Below are 16,471 nucleotides of genomic sequence, written 5' to 3' on the forward strand. Positions count from 1 at the left end.
AAAATATATAAACATAGAAAAATAAATAATAAAATTAAAATGGGGGAGGGGAATTAAGGAATGGCTTAGCAGTTAAGAGCACTGGCTGCTCTTACAGAGGACCCAGGTTCAGTTCCCAGGATCCATATGATAGCTAACAACAGTCTGTTAACTCCAGTTCCAGAGGATCCAACAGTGTCTTCTGGTATCTACAAGNTCTAGATGCTCAGTGTATACACAACCATACATAGAGGTAAAATATTCATAAATGCACATAAAATAAACAAAAAATAGCCAGGGGGTTGTGGCGCATGCCAAGTCAGGTACAAATGGGTCTCTGTGAGTCTGTAGTCAGCCTGGCCTACATAGTGAGTTCCAGGACAGCCAAGGCTATCTCAGAAATAGCCTCCTCCCAAAAAACCCAAAATAAAAATATTTCATTTTAAACAAAAGAATTTTAATATTCTACTTTCATACCTTTCCAGATTGCCCAAAGGTAAACATTAAGTAAATGTCTATGCTGCCGTTTCTACATAGTAGTAGTCTGGGGTGCGGGACAGTAGTAGAGGGTTTGCATAGCAAACCAGGTTTGAGGTCCTGGGTTCGATTTCAGATCACAGAAGCAACTACAAACATCCAAATCCCCTAAATCTTAAAAACTGGACTTTCAACATATCTCCTGCTGAACTCCTATATCAAGCACACACTGGGACGTGACAGGAGCACTACAAAGCCTCCGCTGACCCCGCCTGCCCAGGACTGCTCTCCGCAGCTCACCCTCTCCTCACACAAGGAGCTCACTCTGCAAGCTGTGCATTTAACCAGCCTCCCAGAGACTGTTTCTATAAGAGTGTATCCTGAGTTCTTACCGGTTCTCCTGGCAAAGTCTCTGTAACAGGCTCAGGGACTGGCTCAGGTTTGCCAAGAACTCGGTAGGCAGAGCGCTTGGTCTGTGTCCTCCGAAGTAATCTTTCTTTGTCCATCATAATATGATCAATCTGAGTCAAGATCGAGCGTTCAAAGGCACCAAAACCCTACAACAACATTAAACAATGTCAGATAACGCAGGTCAGTGCTGAAGGCAGCTACACTGGCTTCTCTCTATGTCAGCAGAGAGTTGTCTTTTCAGGCGGGTTTTCTGTTAAAAGCTGTCTGTTATACCTACCACAGTTCTCAGAAAAACCTTAGTCTTAAGCAGTCATCACTTCCTTCTGCTCCTTTATAATGTTTTCAAATCTGCTTATTTAAAAATATTCCATACTTTGAACACAGAACAAGTTAACCTTTCCAAAATAAAACATTCTAATAAAGTTAACAGTAAATGGTAGAAGTCAGTAGACAGACAGACAGACACACACACACACACACACACCTTGCCTAGTTTTCCAGAGGCAAGCTTGGTTTTATCATGCCATTTCTGTAATGTGTGGTTCCTGTAGATTGTGAAGTCAGCAGAGCGCTTTGCCATGAAGCTGGGATAGTCCTCCATCTCTAGCTTCCTCTTGGGTGGGGCCTTTTGATGTTTCTTCTTCTCTCCCACTAGCTCATCATCTTCACTGGAAATCTCCTCACTAGAAAACCAGTAAGTCCAATGTAGACATTACTTGAATAACAGATTAAGTTCACATCAAGTAGTTAGACCCTATCCATTATAACTATATTATATCAGAAATATGAGGACGACTTTTTGTTTGGTTGAAAAGAATTTCATCCCTGTCTTGAAAAAACAAACAAACAAACAAACAAANAAACCAAAAAAAAAAAAAAAACAGAAAAGAAAAGAATTTCATGAGCTAGAATGCTCAATGACTAAAAGCACTGGTCACCCTTCCAGAGGACTCCAGTTGATCCCCAGCATCCACGTGATGGCTCACAAATGTTTGTAATTCCAGTCCCAGGGGATCTGACACCCTCTTCTGGCTTCTGTAAGCACTGATTATACATGGAGCACAAACATACATGCAGGCCAAACACCTATGCACATAAAACAAAAATAAAGATTTAAAAATGTTTTAAAGTTCATAAAGAGAATCAAAGATTCATGGGAATTTTCAAATAAATATCCAAAGTGCCTAGGTTTAACTTTTTTTAATGTTAAGCATACCATAAAAAGAAATGAGGTTGCAAAAATATCACTTGAAATGTATATGCAGCAGGCACATACTGTTACAGAAGAAGCTTTAAAACTTTAAAAATTAAACACATACATTTCTGTGACCTTAAATCCCAAAATCAATAAGAGAAACATATTTCCATAACCAACTGTTAAGAAGAGGTAAATAATATTAATTGACCCAAATGAAGAGAAGTTTAATGTGAAGAAAACTGCAAAGGATAGGCACCCACATTAACACTAACCTGAAATGCAGTGCATATCAAAAACAGCAGAGGAAGTTCCTAGCCACTCCAGCATGGGCATTACTCCCTAGCAGCTATCTACCTAGCACTATGTTGTGTAACTGATACTCAGGGATGACATAAGATCATAGAAGGATGCATACAGGACTCAACATCTGCAGATGTGTGTAGCCATGAAAGTTTCCAGAGCCCTTCCCCCTTGGATATAGAGTGACAACTGTACGCATAATGAAAACCACTGTGAAAATGAATATACCACAACTTCCAACTTCTTGGACAAAGGCCCTCACTGTACTACAGGTCTCAGTATGTAGAAAGTGTTCAAGGGGATGGTTGTGATTGAGTCCATGGTATGGGCACAAAGTATTTCATAAACATTAATATTCAAAACATGATTGCAATCTACTAACTATTATAGAACAAAAGAAAAGGCAAATATTTTGCCTTAGGCTACAAAGATAAGCAGTTACAAAAAAGCGAGAACAAGCACTCTAAACCGTCCTGTTCTGACCACCCATTAAATATAAAAGCGGCTCCATTTTACATTTATCAAATCCCATATCCATCTGTCTGAGAAGGACATGCCTTTCTTTTTCATACAGATGAGAAGAAAATAAGAAGCCCATGGTTCTGCCTCCTCCTTACCTCTCTGTATTAGGTTTCGCCCCATTTACTATATGTCTCGTGTCTGGGTACTGGAAAAGCAACTCTTCCTGAAGATCCACCAATGACCTTAACAATGCTTTAAGTGCTTTGTGACCTGGAATAGAAATAAAGCAGAGAAAAGGGATAATTAGTCATTTACAACTCTACAGTTGCTGTCTTTCCCTGTCTCCTGACAAGTTCTGAGTGGGGACAGTCAGTACTTACTGAGATCAACTCCATGGAAACTACTCCAATGCCTGTCTCATGTGATGCTAAGGAATAAGCAAGCTAGCATGTGGAAGGTGCTTAGAAATGTGTCTGCAGTGGTCAGTTCTTAAAGTCATTAAGTTTGGCAAACTCCTTGCCTGTTACCATAAATAATGAACTCTGCCCCCGATATTAAGTTCCTCGGGTGTATCCTACAGGCTGCCCTCAGGTCTCATGGAGCTGAGTCTGATAAGCAATTCCTCCTGAAAGGCCCTCCCTCTTCTGCAGGATGAGCTCAGTTCTTTCTCTCCTGCCAGATCTCATCTGTCTCTGATCTGAGCAGCAAATTAAGTCTCTCAATCTCTCAAACATATCCTACGGAAAGTTTCTGTCCACGTACAAACCCAAGTTAGGGGGCTAGGGACATGGCTCAGTGGGTCAAGCATTTGTTGCAGAAGCACTAGGACCAGAGTTCAGATTCCCAGACTTAGGAAAGCTGAGATGGGGTCCCCAGAACAAGCTGGCTGACCAGACCAAAACAGCAAGCTCCAGGCTTAAGGAAGAGACCAGGCATACCTCTTGTAAATAAGGTGAAGGGCTGATGTTGGTCTCTGATCTCCATAGGCACAAACATACATGTGGACTCATACACACAAGAACATGTATACACACATAAATGCATACCACAACAGGGAAAAGCCAGAGCCAAACCAGACAAAAACAAACAAACAAACAAACAAACAACAACAACAACAAAAAAAACCTCAAGTTAATAGTTCCCAACTTATAGTACTGAATTGTATATTAATTTATACATGGATAGAACTTGAGAGGCTCAAGCACCAGGCCATGTGGGGCTACACAGAAAGATCCTACCACAGGACTGTATTCTCACTTGGTTCTTTTAGTCAGAGTCCATCTATAATACAGGTCAAGATTAACTACACAATCTATGGCTACAAACTTTCAAAAACAACACAAAAAATCTGGGCTGTACCTCAATGAGAAGACTTCTTGCCTAGAATTCATAAAGGCCCTGGGACTGATCCTCAACAACCGCCATAAACTGGGCTTGGTGGCACATCTATAATTCCAGAACTCAGGAAGTAGAGGCAGGAAGATCAGAAGTTCAAAGTCATCCTCTGTACTGCAAAAGAAATTTAAAGCGAGCCTGGGCTAGATAGAGAGAGACCTTGTCTCAAACAAACCAAAACATTAAAAACTGGACTTCTGCTGGGTGTGTGGTGTCAGACATCTTTAATCTCAGTATTTGGGAGGCAGAGGCAGGTGGGTCTCTGTGACTTCAAGGCCAGCCTGGTCTACAAAGTGAGTTCCAGGACAGCCAGGGTTTCAGAGAAACCTAGTCTCAAACAAAAACTCCCAGACCCCTAATACCCGTACTAAAGAGCTCACTAAATACTGATAATCAATACTTGTTGAGAACACTCCGATTCTGCTCTAATAATCAAATCCCACACCTTCAGTAACTGCCAGACAATCTCTGCCTCAATACCCTATCACAGTTCAAACCTGCCATCTCAGAACAGAACTGTCTTCCACCTGATAGTTCCCTCTTGACTATATTTTTCTTCTGTACTTTGTTTTCACAAATCACTGACATTTGGATACTTGTAATTCTATACATGTAATTGGCTATGAAATCACATATTTTCCATTTATATTATCATTGATAATTTATAGGAGGAACAGAGGCAGTCACTTCTATGTAAACGTTGGGGGTCATGCAGCCAAAAAAGCATCTCCTGTAGAAGGACCTAATTGAGGACTGTCTGAGACAAATAACAATAATTTGTTCCTTTATGGACATGGTTCAAACACTTCTTGTCCCTTTTCAAACTATAATCTCACAGACCTCCCTATTCTTACTCAACAACCTCTACATTCACTCCCTACTAACTTCAGCACATGCAGACTTTGGCTAAAATATCTATCTATCTATCTATCTATCTATCTATCTATCTATCTATCTATCTATCTATCTATCTATCTGAGTCTTACTGTTTATTTCTGGTCTCCTTGCTTGGCACAGGCAGCCTTTTTTTTTTTTTTTTTTAACCATTTTCTATCCTAGTCAATCCACTAATGGGGTACTACCTACACAAGTTAAGCAATAGCTCCATCCATGTCATTCTATTTTAACACAAAGCTTAAGAGGCTAAGCTACCTGAGAAAGCCTTCCCAGACTAGCCAGGAGGAACTTTATGACTTAAAACAACTTTATACACTTTTATATTATCTGTATATAAAGCTATATAAATACAATTTCCTTATTTAAATGAGATTCTTCATCATAACTTTTATAAATTCTATAATCCTTTCATAACCAGTCTACATTCATGCAATTTGAAAGGATTTACAATATATTTCCTAAAAATCCCAAATACCTTGTGTGCCAGACCAAGATTATCAATTAATTACTATCTCTAAAAACAAAATAAAACAAAGTTTCCCACTACAGAAAAGAACAAATATAAATCAGAGCCAGAAATGGTATCTCATATACTCAGATCATGCAGGGCTAAGGCAGGGGGATCATAAGTCAAGACTGACCTGAATGCACAACAAAGCATTTCATAAGAAGCAGCATGATTTCAGAAGAACTCTCATACAAAGTCATTTCTCTGTAAATCAGCTTTCGGGAAATGGATAAATATAGACAATATGAGTAGAATAAAACAAATTCTACGCCAGGCGGTGCTGGCGCACGCATTTAATCCCAGCACTTGGGGGGCAGAGGCAGGCGGATTTCTGAGTTCGAGGCCAGCCTGGTCTACAAAGTGAGTACCAGGACAGCCAGGGCTATACAGAGAAACCCTGTCTCGAAAAACAAAAACAAAAAAACAAAAAACAAAAAACAAAAACAAAAACAAATTCTACAACAAAATGAATAGAAAAAAGGATAAGGAGCTGGGCGTGGTGGCACGCGCCTTTGATCTCAGTGCTTGGGAGACAGAGGCAGGTGGATCTCTGAGTTTGTGGCCAGCCTGGTCTACAAAGCAAGGTCCAGGACAGCCAGGGCCATTATACAGAGAAATCCTATCTTGCCCCCCCCCCACAAAAAAAAAAGAAAAGAAAAGAAAAGGCTGAGGATATAATAATTTTAAAGACAAAACTGCCTTCCTAGGAAAGCACTGAGAAAAAGCCCATGACAACAGAGGTGGGAGACGAGGCCTCGCTCTGCCACTGTTTTACACTATTCTCCAGCAGACTCAGGCTTGGTAGTGTTGCTTCTGTAGGATGATGCACTGTGAGCACTTACAGTCATGGCAGTACATGGCTCAGTTTTGCTTTTTCCTGTGCTAAAGACTAAGTCTAGGGCTTCTTATGCTGCTAGACAAGTGCAGTAACTTTATAAGAGAAAAATACCATCTCCCAAAGTGAAACTACAAATCCATTCTGTTTCTAAAAAACTGATTCAATTGAAACCATGGAACTAGAAAAGATCACACATACTCTCTTTCATCAGAAGCTCTCGGCGCCACATCCTTAGATGGGAGTGCACATCCTGGGGTAACTGCAAACATCAGGAAAGTAAAGGGGGGCCACTACCAGGGTGGAGAGCAGAAAAACAATAAAGAGGAAACCAGGGTACAAGTGATCTGATCAGAGAAAAGGGAACAAAGTGGGGGCTCAAATTAGGCAGGTGGGAGGGAGATAAACACAGAAGAAGAAAGAAAGAAGGCAAAAATAATAGTAAGGGCATCCGATAAAGCTATAAGGAATCATACTATTAACTATTTACTTAAAAATTTTTAATACATGTTAGTCCAAATATAAATATACATATACAGTCTGAATGAAAATTTCTCATCTGGGTTCACAATCTCCCCATCGAGAACCAAAGAAGCCCTAACAAAAACCAGGTATAAGAAGCCTTCCCTTAAACTGTTGGTCAGGATTGTCTAAGAGACACCCCAAACATACAGACTATTGCTATTGCCCAAAGGTGGAAGGTTAAGCCCCTATTGCTGAAGACAGCATGCACTTCAGACCCAGAGACCAGAGCCCCTAGAGATGGAATTGACCTGAATGTTTCCTCCCTGGGGACTAGCTTTCATGTACCCACAGGTGCCATGCAAACTTCCAGGGGAGAAAAGCAACCAACAACCCAGCTATGATGCCTATGAACCACAACAACCAGCATGGCACAATAGCCATAAAGATGCAGTAGTGGCATACCTTGGCAGAAACCAACAGCTTCTCAATGCACTTAAGATCCATTCAACAAAAAGAAAACCACGCCTGGTATTGGAAACTAGCAAACTACTCATGCCCAGTGACATCATGGATCTCAGAGGAGAATCTACAACTACCAATTTACAAACCCCAACTATACTCTAAATATTTGTCTTTGTACTTACAGATAAGTGTAGTCCTCACCCCTCATCAAGGAAACTTCTTTTTACAACAGATGGAGATCATTACATAAAATCTCAACCAATCAAAATGCAGAGCTGTAGAGATCTGTCCCAAAAGTTGCATCTATAAAACAATTCCTGAACCTAAGAGTCAGGGAGCAAACATTAAGAGAGGGTGGAAAGATTTTTAAGAGCCATAGGAACAGGGAGTTTGCTATGAGATTATGACTCCTAGTAATATCTGAAGCTACACCCATAAAGTCTCACCAACATGACTGTCTAACTATGAGATGAACAAGTTCAATGATATACACGTCAAAGTAGGCAAGGGAAAGCCCAGGCAGTCTCATTCCTAAACAAAGAACTACAGGCAAAGTTGGAACGCTGAGAGCAGGAGAAGTCTTCCCCAGGGAAGAACACGCCTATTAATTATCCAATGCCAAGTGGTCAGCCCTGAATAACACACACACACACACACACACACACACACACACACACACACACACGTAACATTTATACAGACTGAGAAACTAACGTTTAACTATATATACATACATACATACACGCATATATGCATGTAATAACAATTAATGAAAAAAGAGGCCATGATTTTGAAATAGAGGAGGGAGGTGTAGGTATATGAGAGGGTTTGGAGGGAGAAAGGGGAAAGGAGAAATGATGTAATTACATTCTCAAAGGAGAAAAAAAAAATCCCTTGGACCAAGAAGGCACTGAGAAAATGAAAGTGAAAAACAAGCCAGGTGTGGTACTGCCTGCCTATAACAGAAGCATTTGTGAAGTTGAAGCAGGAGGATCACAATTTTAGAACAGACTGGGCTACATAACAAAACCTGTTCTCATAAAGACAGATGTACCGGTCACCAGACTAAACCTTAGGTTAAGAATATGCCTGTTGTCTGACACTCTTCTCTCCCTCTGACCCCTTTCTGCCTTTCTCCTCCCCTGTCCCCTCCCCTTCTCTGTGTTCCCACCCAGCCTCTTCCCTTCTTTTTCTTTCTCTCTCTGTCCTGTATACCCTCTCTTTTTCTGCCTCTACTCCTTTCTCAACCCCCCTTCCCATGCCCCCAAATAAACTCTATTCTATACTAAGAAAAAAAAAAAAGAATATACCAGTTGTATAAAAATAACATAACTCCACTAACAAAGGAAACTAAAATACTGAGATTCATAGATGAGAGGAAATGGAGAATTATTTAATAGTACAACTACTATTTGGGGAATGAACATGTTTTGGAGACAGACAGTACTAATGGTTGGTACAATATAAATTGTACTTAATGACACTAAGCTATACATGGTTTAATAAAGGCTAGGTTTATGCCAAAATAGTTCACCACAATAAAAACAACAACAAACCTGATACAGTTCAGTAGGTGAGCAGTTATGTAGCATGAAAAGGGCCTTGGGCTCAAACCAGCAACACCATCCAAACAAAATCAACCAAACAGAAACCTAAAATACAATGACTTAAAGTCCAAGTCCACAGTTCAGTAAATAATTCTAATCACTCTTTATAGAGGGCAAAATACTTATTTCAAACTGAGTTTATTTAAAAAGATCAGAAAAAAAAATGGATTAGACTTCAAAAGGAAGTACGGCAGATGACCCCTGATAATCTTAAGTGAATCAACCAATCAGAAACAGCAAAATTATCAATAATTCCAGTTCCAGGAGATTCAATGCCCTCTTCTGACCTCAACAGGTACCAGGCACATATATGGTGCTCATACATATGCAGGCAAAATACTCATATACATAAAAAATTGGTTAAAAATATTTTTAAAAGAAGCTACAAAGCAGTGTGCCACAACTGCTTGGTAACTGGTAAGTTACAGTCCGACTCCAACATGTGGCATGACCAAGAATGTAAAGGTTTCTAATGAAACACAAGCCTGCCTGCCTGCCTGCCTGCCTGCCTGCCTTTCTTCCTTCCTTCCTTCCTTCCTTCCTTCCTTCCTTCCTTCCTTCCTTCCTTCCTTCCTTCCTTCCTTCCTTTCATAACTTACTTCCATTTCTTTCCCTTTCCTCTTCTCCCCTCCCATCCTCTTCTTTTCTCAAGATATGGTATATCTGTGTAGCCCTGGCTGTCCTGGAACTCTCTGTAGACCAGGCTGGCCTCGAACTCAGTGATCTGCCTCCCTGTGCCTCCTGAGTGTTGGGATTAAAGAGGTGCACCACCACTCCCCACGAAAAACTACAATTTTTAAGGGCCACTCCCAAGGACTTTTTATTTTGTCCCAGTTGTTTTTTGTTTTGTTTTTTAATCTACTGTGGATCCATTCAATGTTATCAATCCAACAAGAAAGAGAGCCAGCATCAGTAAATCAAAGTGTTTTTCTGTTAACACTCATATGTCCTCCATTTCTTACACTCCTTCACTCACTCAGAAAGTAGCCCTTAAGTATAAGCTCCATTCAACATGTCAAGAGACTGGCCAAAAATGAACTCTATTAATTATTTATGTTTTTAAGGCCCCCTAGCCTCATACCCACAGAGTTAATCAAAACAATTATCACAGTGGCTACTATATGGGTAATTTCCCATAAACAGACTTAGAAAACAGGACTCAATTTTCACTTCTTTACAAATGAAACCCACACTTCTGTTTAGTATGCAAAAGTCAGGTTAGTAAGATGCTTCACCCAGTAAAGATGCTTACTACTGAGCCTAATGATCCAAGTGTAATCATCCATGAAACCCACATGGTGGACGGAGAGAACTGATTCCTGCAAGATCTTGGTCCTCTGACCTCCACACATGATATCCACACTTATAAATAAAGAGATGCTGTGTAAAACCTACAGACACAAAGGAGCAATCCTTTGCTGAAGGTAAAAGGCCTCCACAAAGCCACAGATGGAGTGAAGAATCTGAATATGAATACTCAAATCCAAAAGTGAATTCTTCAAATTCTTCCCAGGCAAAACAAATAAATATCTCCTCTATTATTCATACAGAACTTTATTCTATTTGTCTAACACTATGAATAATAGATAAACTGAAATCAACAGTTTCTAATTCACCTCTAATTTTTCTGCTAACGATTACAGAGTTAAAAAGTTAAGAGATGCAATGAAGACTCAATGTTCGAGCCCTCTTGGCATATAGCCACAAAACAAATGGAGACTGTCAAGGATATTTGTGTTTAGTTTGCCCTACATGGTCCATTTCCAGAAGCCTTTTTCTTAAGAGATTAAGAAAGACATATGCTTTCCCACACTAGCAAGACTCAATATAAGCAGCTACCAGTGCTTATATTCTGAGTACAGAACAGGGAAAGAGCACTTTATTGAGAGTCCAGGGTCAGAAGGGACTGATTTAATCTCTTTGAGGCTCAATTTTCTCACCTATATAATGTAGGCAATTCTTTCCCTGTTGATCTTATAAAAATGAGGTAAAAAATGATAGCTGTATTATTGTTTTTTGACATATTTTGGATATTTTCCTAAAAGCTTTAGAAAGAGAAGGTCTGTTACTGTGAAACCATTGTCTCCTACATGGTCAAAATCTTTTAAGAGCTGCATCTGCTGAGCTATAGCACTAAAACTGGATGGACTGGTATTCACTGATCCCAATATTCACTTACATACTACTCATTTGCAAGCGTTTCTATAAGTGTCAGTCTAAAAATCATCTTCATCTAGCAAGTTTATGTTTCCTGATCCACCTAGATTGCCCAATACTAGTAAAATTGAATAGAATCAGTCTGGATGTGTGCTAATTAGATTATAAACTAGCAAGTAAATTTTTGGCAGTGAATGGAGAGGAAATGACAAGTATATGAATGTGCAAAGTAAAAGGAAGCTAGTCTTTCCACTTTTTAAATGTCTACATAGTTATTGTAAATAACTATGCAGACACATAATTATTTACATCCAAATACACACAAGCTCTCCCTCATCATCCCAGATGGACGCACTGAGCTGGAATTTGCAGATTGTAAGAGTGTCTCTTTTTTTCTCGATCAAAAGTAACTCTAAAACTAGAGCTAAAGTACAGGTCAAAATGACACAAGAGAGACCGGCCAAGAACAATACTTTTCATTCAAATCCACACAAGCCTGCCACTTGCACTAGTCATCCCCAGCAATTAATCCCCCAAGAAAGACGTTTGATTAAATCTTTTCAAGCAAATCCTTTGCTTTGCTTTTGTTAGTTCACTTCTTGTCAACATCTATTAAAATATGCCTTTAATTCTCCCACAATCTTAAAAAACACCGATTCCACTGTCTTCAACTTTAATCAACTGTATGGCCGGCATTTTTCATTTCATAATAATGTGCTGCTTGGAATTCAAGAGGCAGGCTCAGCATCAATCATCTGGTAAGAATTTTTCCACTGCAATAAATATGCAAATGAGGAGAGCCAGTCAGTCGTATTTCAGGCCCGACTTGCTAGTGTTTTAAAAAAGACACAAATTTATTAATTGCCGGTGGCCAGAGGAATCCTATTACTTTGGGCATTGATTACAAAGCTGTGTGAGTGATTATTGTGCAACTCGCGGGCTACCCAGGCATGAGGAAAAATTATTAAAGCAAGGCAGAGATTATCAACTCAGAATAACAATAAGCCTTAACATTTAGGCCCTAACTTCTTCAACAAAGAATTACGTGAAGGCTTCACTGTATCATAATTCCGAATTCTGTCAGTATTACTGTTTGGGCTTGTTCTATATTCCCCAAGCAGAATGGTGTTACCAGTAAGAAAGAGGACTGCAGGTTACAATTCCTCAACAACCACCGCTTGGATGAATGGCTATCATTTCAAATGTACATCCAACTAGGATTTGTGTATTTCCATGTAAGGATGCAGATACTCAAGTATATACATCCTTACATGCAGAGGTTTAGACAAATGGGCAACTGTGGCAGGGACTGTGGCTCTGAATGGACAGGCACCCCTGTGATGGCTATTTCTGTGGACCAAAAGTACAATTTTCTTAATAGTGTAAAAATAACAAGAACGTAACTTTTTCAAGCAGAGTATGGGGACTGATATTCTAAAATCATGACTGCTAAGCCATAAGCAGGCTTGGGTTTTCAAACCTCAGAGGGTATGGCTTTAGAAGACGTGCAGCCTGTGGAAGGGTCTATGGAGAAAACAGCTTGATGGGCTAATTCAGAATGCAAAGTGTTTTTGTAAGAAACATTCAACTCAAGATATATTAAATAAAATAAGAAAGAGGACTCAGTGGACAAAACTTATTTTTTTTTCTTTTAAGAGAATGATGTGGGGAATTGGGGAAGTGAGTGGAAGCTGAAAGGAGGGAGAAATGAAGAGACCATGGTGAAATATATGCTGAGTGAGCCCCTGTGCAGAAAGAAACAAAAAAGAAAAAATCCTCACCATTTTACATTACTGCCACACTAAGTAACATGATAAATAGAGTACATTTGAGTTCTGTGGAGGGACATCCCACTCAAGCTGTAATTTCTGACCAGGCATGAATTTATAAGGAAGAGAAAAGAACTGCAGAATTTCTCAGGTTTCCCTGAATAGTCTCTCAAACACCTTGATGAAGTGCCAATAAATCCTTAAAAAGCCCTATAGGACACAACAATCTAACTGATCAATGTACTTCCAGAAATCCTCAACAGTTACCTTCCTGCACAGGTCCTAGGCAGCCTCCACTGCTCTTGAATAGTTCCCTAAAAAGGAAAATTCACTTCCCTCCTTTAAATAGAAAGAGTAAATATTCAGAATACAAGGTACTTAAAATCTGAGTTTATTTACAAGTGATTATTTAAACTGCAGAGCAGTAGTTACCCAGGAAGAGTGGGGATACTTTCATTTGTACTTGATGTATTTTTGAACTGTTTGAATATTTTATAAGCATACATTACTTTCATAATTTAAAATTTTATTAAAATTTAAAGTAAACTGTGAAGTAAGGAAAGTTATTAAAAATAAAATTAGAACCAAAACCTAAGCAACCCTCTCTTAATTCATGTAAAGTAGTCTTGAGAAGGAAGCCCCACCAGCCTAGTGGATATTAGGACTTCTATTTCTCAACACGTTGATTCTTTCCTATTGTAAAACTGAGCCTGACCAAATTCTCAAAATCCTATGCGCATACAAATAAATCCAATGAAAAGTGACATACAAGCAAATCCAATAAAAAGGGGGTGTAGAAAGTGCCTTTTTGAAAAACAGGATTTCATGCAGAATTAGTCACTTTTATCTAAGGGTCACTTCTATCATTAGCAAAATCATCACAATCTACTATGCGTCTGATTTCTTTTTTTTCTTCCCTTCCCCCACTCCGTTTTGTTTTGTTTGTTTTAAGATTTATTTTTATGTATGAGTATATTGTCGTTCTCTTTAGACACACCAGGAGAGGGCATCAGGTCCCACTACTGGTGGTTGTGAACCACCATGTGGTTGCTAGGAATTGAACTCAGGATCTCTGGAAGAGCAGTCAGTGCTCTTAACTGCTGAGCCATCTCTCTAACCCCCTCCCCAAATCCGCACCCCTACTCCACCCCACCCCCAATGCCCTTGGTTTTTTTGAGATAGGGTTTCTCTATGTAGTCCTGGCTGTCCTGGAACTCACTCTGTAGGTCAGACTGGCCTTGAACTCAGACCTTAGCATCTAACTCATCACCTGAACCAGAATGAATTTCTATGAAGTTTTCATCTCAGAAAGTCAATGCAAAATATCTGACCACACTATTGTGTCTAAAATCTAAATGCAAACAAAAGATGAACTCTTGAGGATGACCACGAACTTATCAACCTCTAGAGTGCTAGGATTGAAGGCCTGTAGCACACCCAACCCATGCTAGCAAACACTGTACTGGTTTGCTACAGTACAGTGGGCTACACCCCAGCTCCAGGTTTAGGAAAAAAAACATAAAATAAGCACATTTTCAAAGGCTTAGTGATTATTAGCACATAATAAACTAAGCCATAAAATTTCAAAATGTCTCAATTGTGTTCCTTTGAGTACTAGTGAGACCAAAGGTTATTTATTCAGTAACTCAGAATGAATCACTTTGAGAGGTTGTATTCATATAAAACCATATAAATAATGCGTTCTGCATTCAAAGCAGTTTACTAAAACCCATATCTTCCTATGAGCACTCTGAAGTCAAAGGCTATACTCCCTTGCTCTGCTCAGGACTGGTAAATGGTGGAGTTTGTATTGCTGAATACGTATAAATACAGGTGAATCTATACATATTGATGAGTATATATAATCCAGTGACAGTCTAATCTATTTTTGTTGTATGTGTGTTTTGTGTTTTTGTGTTCAGCCAGAGTTTCACGTAGCCCAGGCTGGCCTCAAATTCTATATATAGCCAGGGTGATCTTGAACTCTTAATACTTGTGACTCCTTTCCAAGTGCTGGGGGATCATGGGCAGGCACTATATACCCCAACTCCCTAATCTTGACATATAAATTTTACATGTTAATTTCAAGACTTCAAATAACTGAACATATAATCTAATATTTATTCACATAATCTTTCAAAGAAGAAATCAATACTGTGGCCAGAGGCCTATAAGAAGAGACTCCATTACCTCACTGAAACCCTGCTAGTCCCTTTTGGGGTAGACATTGTTACTCTATGTCCATTTTAATATTTAAAAAAAAAATTACTGAGCTTTAAAAAAACCTGAAGTTTTTGTTTTCTCTTTTTTATTTACTTTAATCTTATGTACACTGGTGTTTTGTCTGCATGTGTGTATTTCTGTGTGAGGCTGTTAGATTCCCCGGAATTGAAGTTACAGCTTTGAGCTGCCATGTGGGTACTGGGAATTGAACCTGGGTTCTCTGGACGGACATCCAACACTTTTAACCACCAAGCCATCTCTCTCTAGTCCCCGAAGTCTTGTTTTCTATGTTAATGCATCCTTCTGGATTATGAAGCAAAACTACACAAGGAACCAAGTCCAATCAAATTTCAGTTACTAGACTGCTGGGAGCATGGCTTAGCTGTAAGCACTTGCCTGAATGCACAAGGCCCTGAGTTTAATCTCTAGCACAGATTAAACAAAAATAATTATCTTAAATATTTTCTTTCTGAGATTGTGTGACTTAATATTATTATACATTCTAAGTACATCCATTTTCCTCCAAATTCTCCTGCCCTAGCCCCGCTCACTCTGGGCATCAGATCTCATTCTAGATAGTTGTGAGCCAACGTGTGGTTGCTAGGAATTGAACTCAGGACTTCTGGAAGAGCAGTCAGTGCTCTTAACCGCTGAGCCATCTCACCAGCCCCCCATTCCTCCAAATTCTTATTTAAAGCTAACTAGTTATTTCATTTTATATAAAATCTAATGCAAAGTTCCTCAGCTTTTATTCTGAATGGCCATCCTAACTACATAGACGTTCACTGAATTGTAAAGTCTTTGGGTCTGATTAATTTCAGTGTGTGACTTCTTTTCTTCAGCATTTTTATCGTAAAATTTAAGATAATTATTATAGAAATACTTTAAGAAAAACACAATTATGTATATGTGGAGAAGGTGCACATGAGTGTAGGAGGCCAAAAGAGGGCATAAGAGGTCCTGAAGCTGGAATTACAGGCAATTGTAGGCCAGCAATAATGCTGGAAACACAACTCTGTTCCTCTGTAAGAACAGGAAGCATTCTTAAACACCAAGCCACCTCCTCAAGTCCCACACTTAATAAGAAAACACTAATGAGACTCTATTAAAATGACTCATCCAAACTTGGTTCCGACAATTGAAAACACAATGCAGGAAAATGAAAGGAAGCCCAAATACTAAAAACAAACCAAGTCCCACTAGAAAGAGATAAAGGAACACGTATATTTTCAAAAGGCTGTGCTAAGGAATAGAATAGTAAGTCTCAAATTTTCAAATAGCCAAACACAGACAAGATGCTTAAAGTTATACTTTAAAAAAAAAAAA

General features: G+C 39.2%; 1 protein-coding gene across 2 annotated transcripts in view; it reads right to left on the bottom strand.

Moving 5' to 3' along the window:
• Positions 1-16,471, bottom strand: part of Aatf (apoptosis antagonizing transcription factor) — an 88,537-nt gene that overhangs the window by 46,868 nt on the left and 25,198 nt on the right. For both annotated transcript variants that reach the window (XM_021213020.2, XM_029546681.1), the window contains exons 6-8: positions 2,983-3,097; positions 1,352-1,550; positions 849-1,013 (exon numbers count right to left, since the gene is read on the bottom strand). In XM_021213020.2, the coding sequence (XP_021068679.1) occupies positions 849-1,013; positions 1,352-1,550; positions 2,983-3,097 (479 nt within the window). The remainder of the gene's footprint in view (positions 1-848; positions 1,014-1,351; positions 1,551-2,982; positions 3,098-16,471) is intronic.

This window comes from Mus pahari, chromosome 14 (assembly GCF_900095145.1).
Source record: "Mus pahari chromosome 14, PAHARI_EIJ_v1.1, whole genome shotgun sequence".
NCBI lineage: Eukaryota > Metazoa > Chordata > Mammalia > Rodentia > Muridae > Mus > Mus pahari.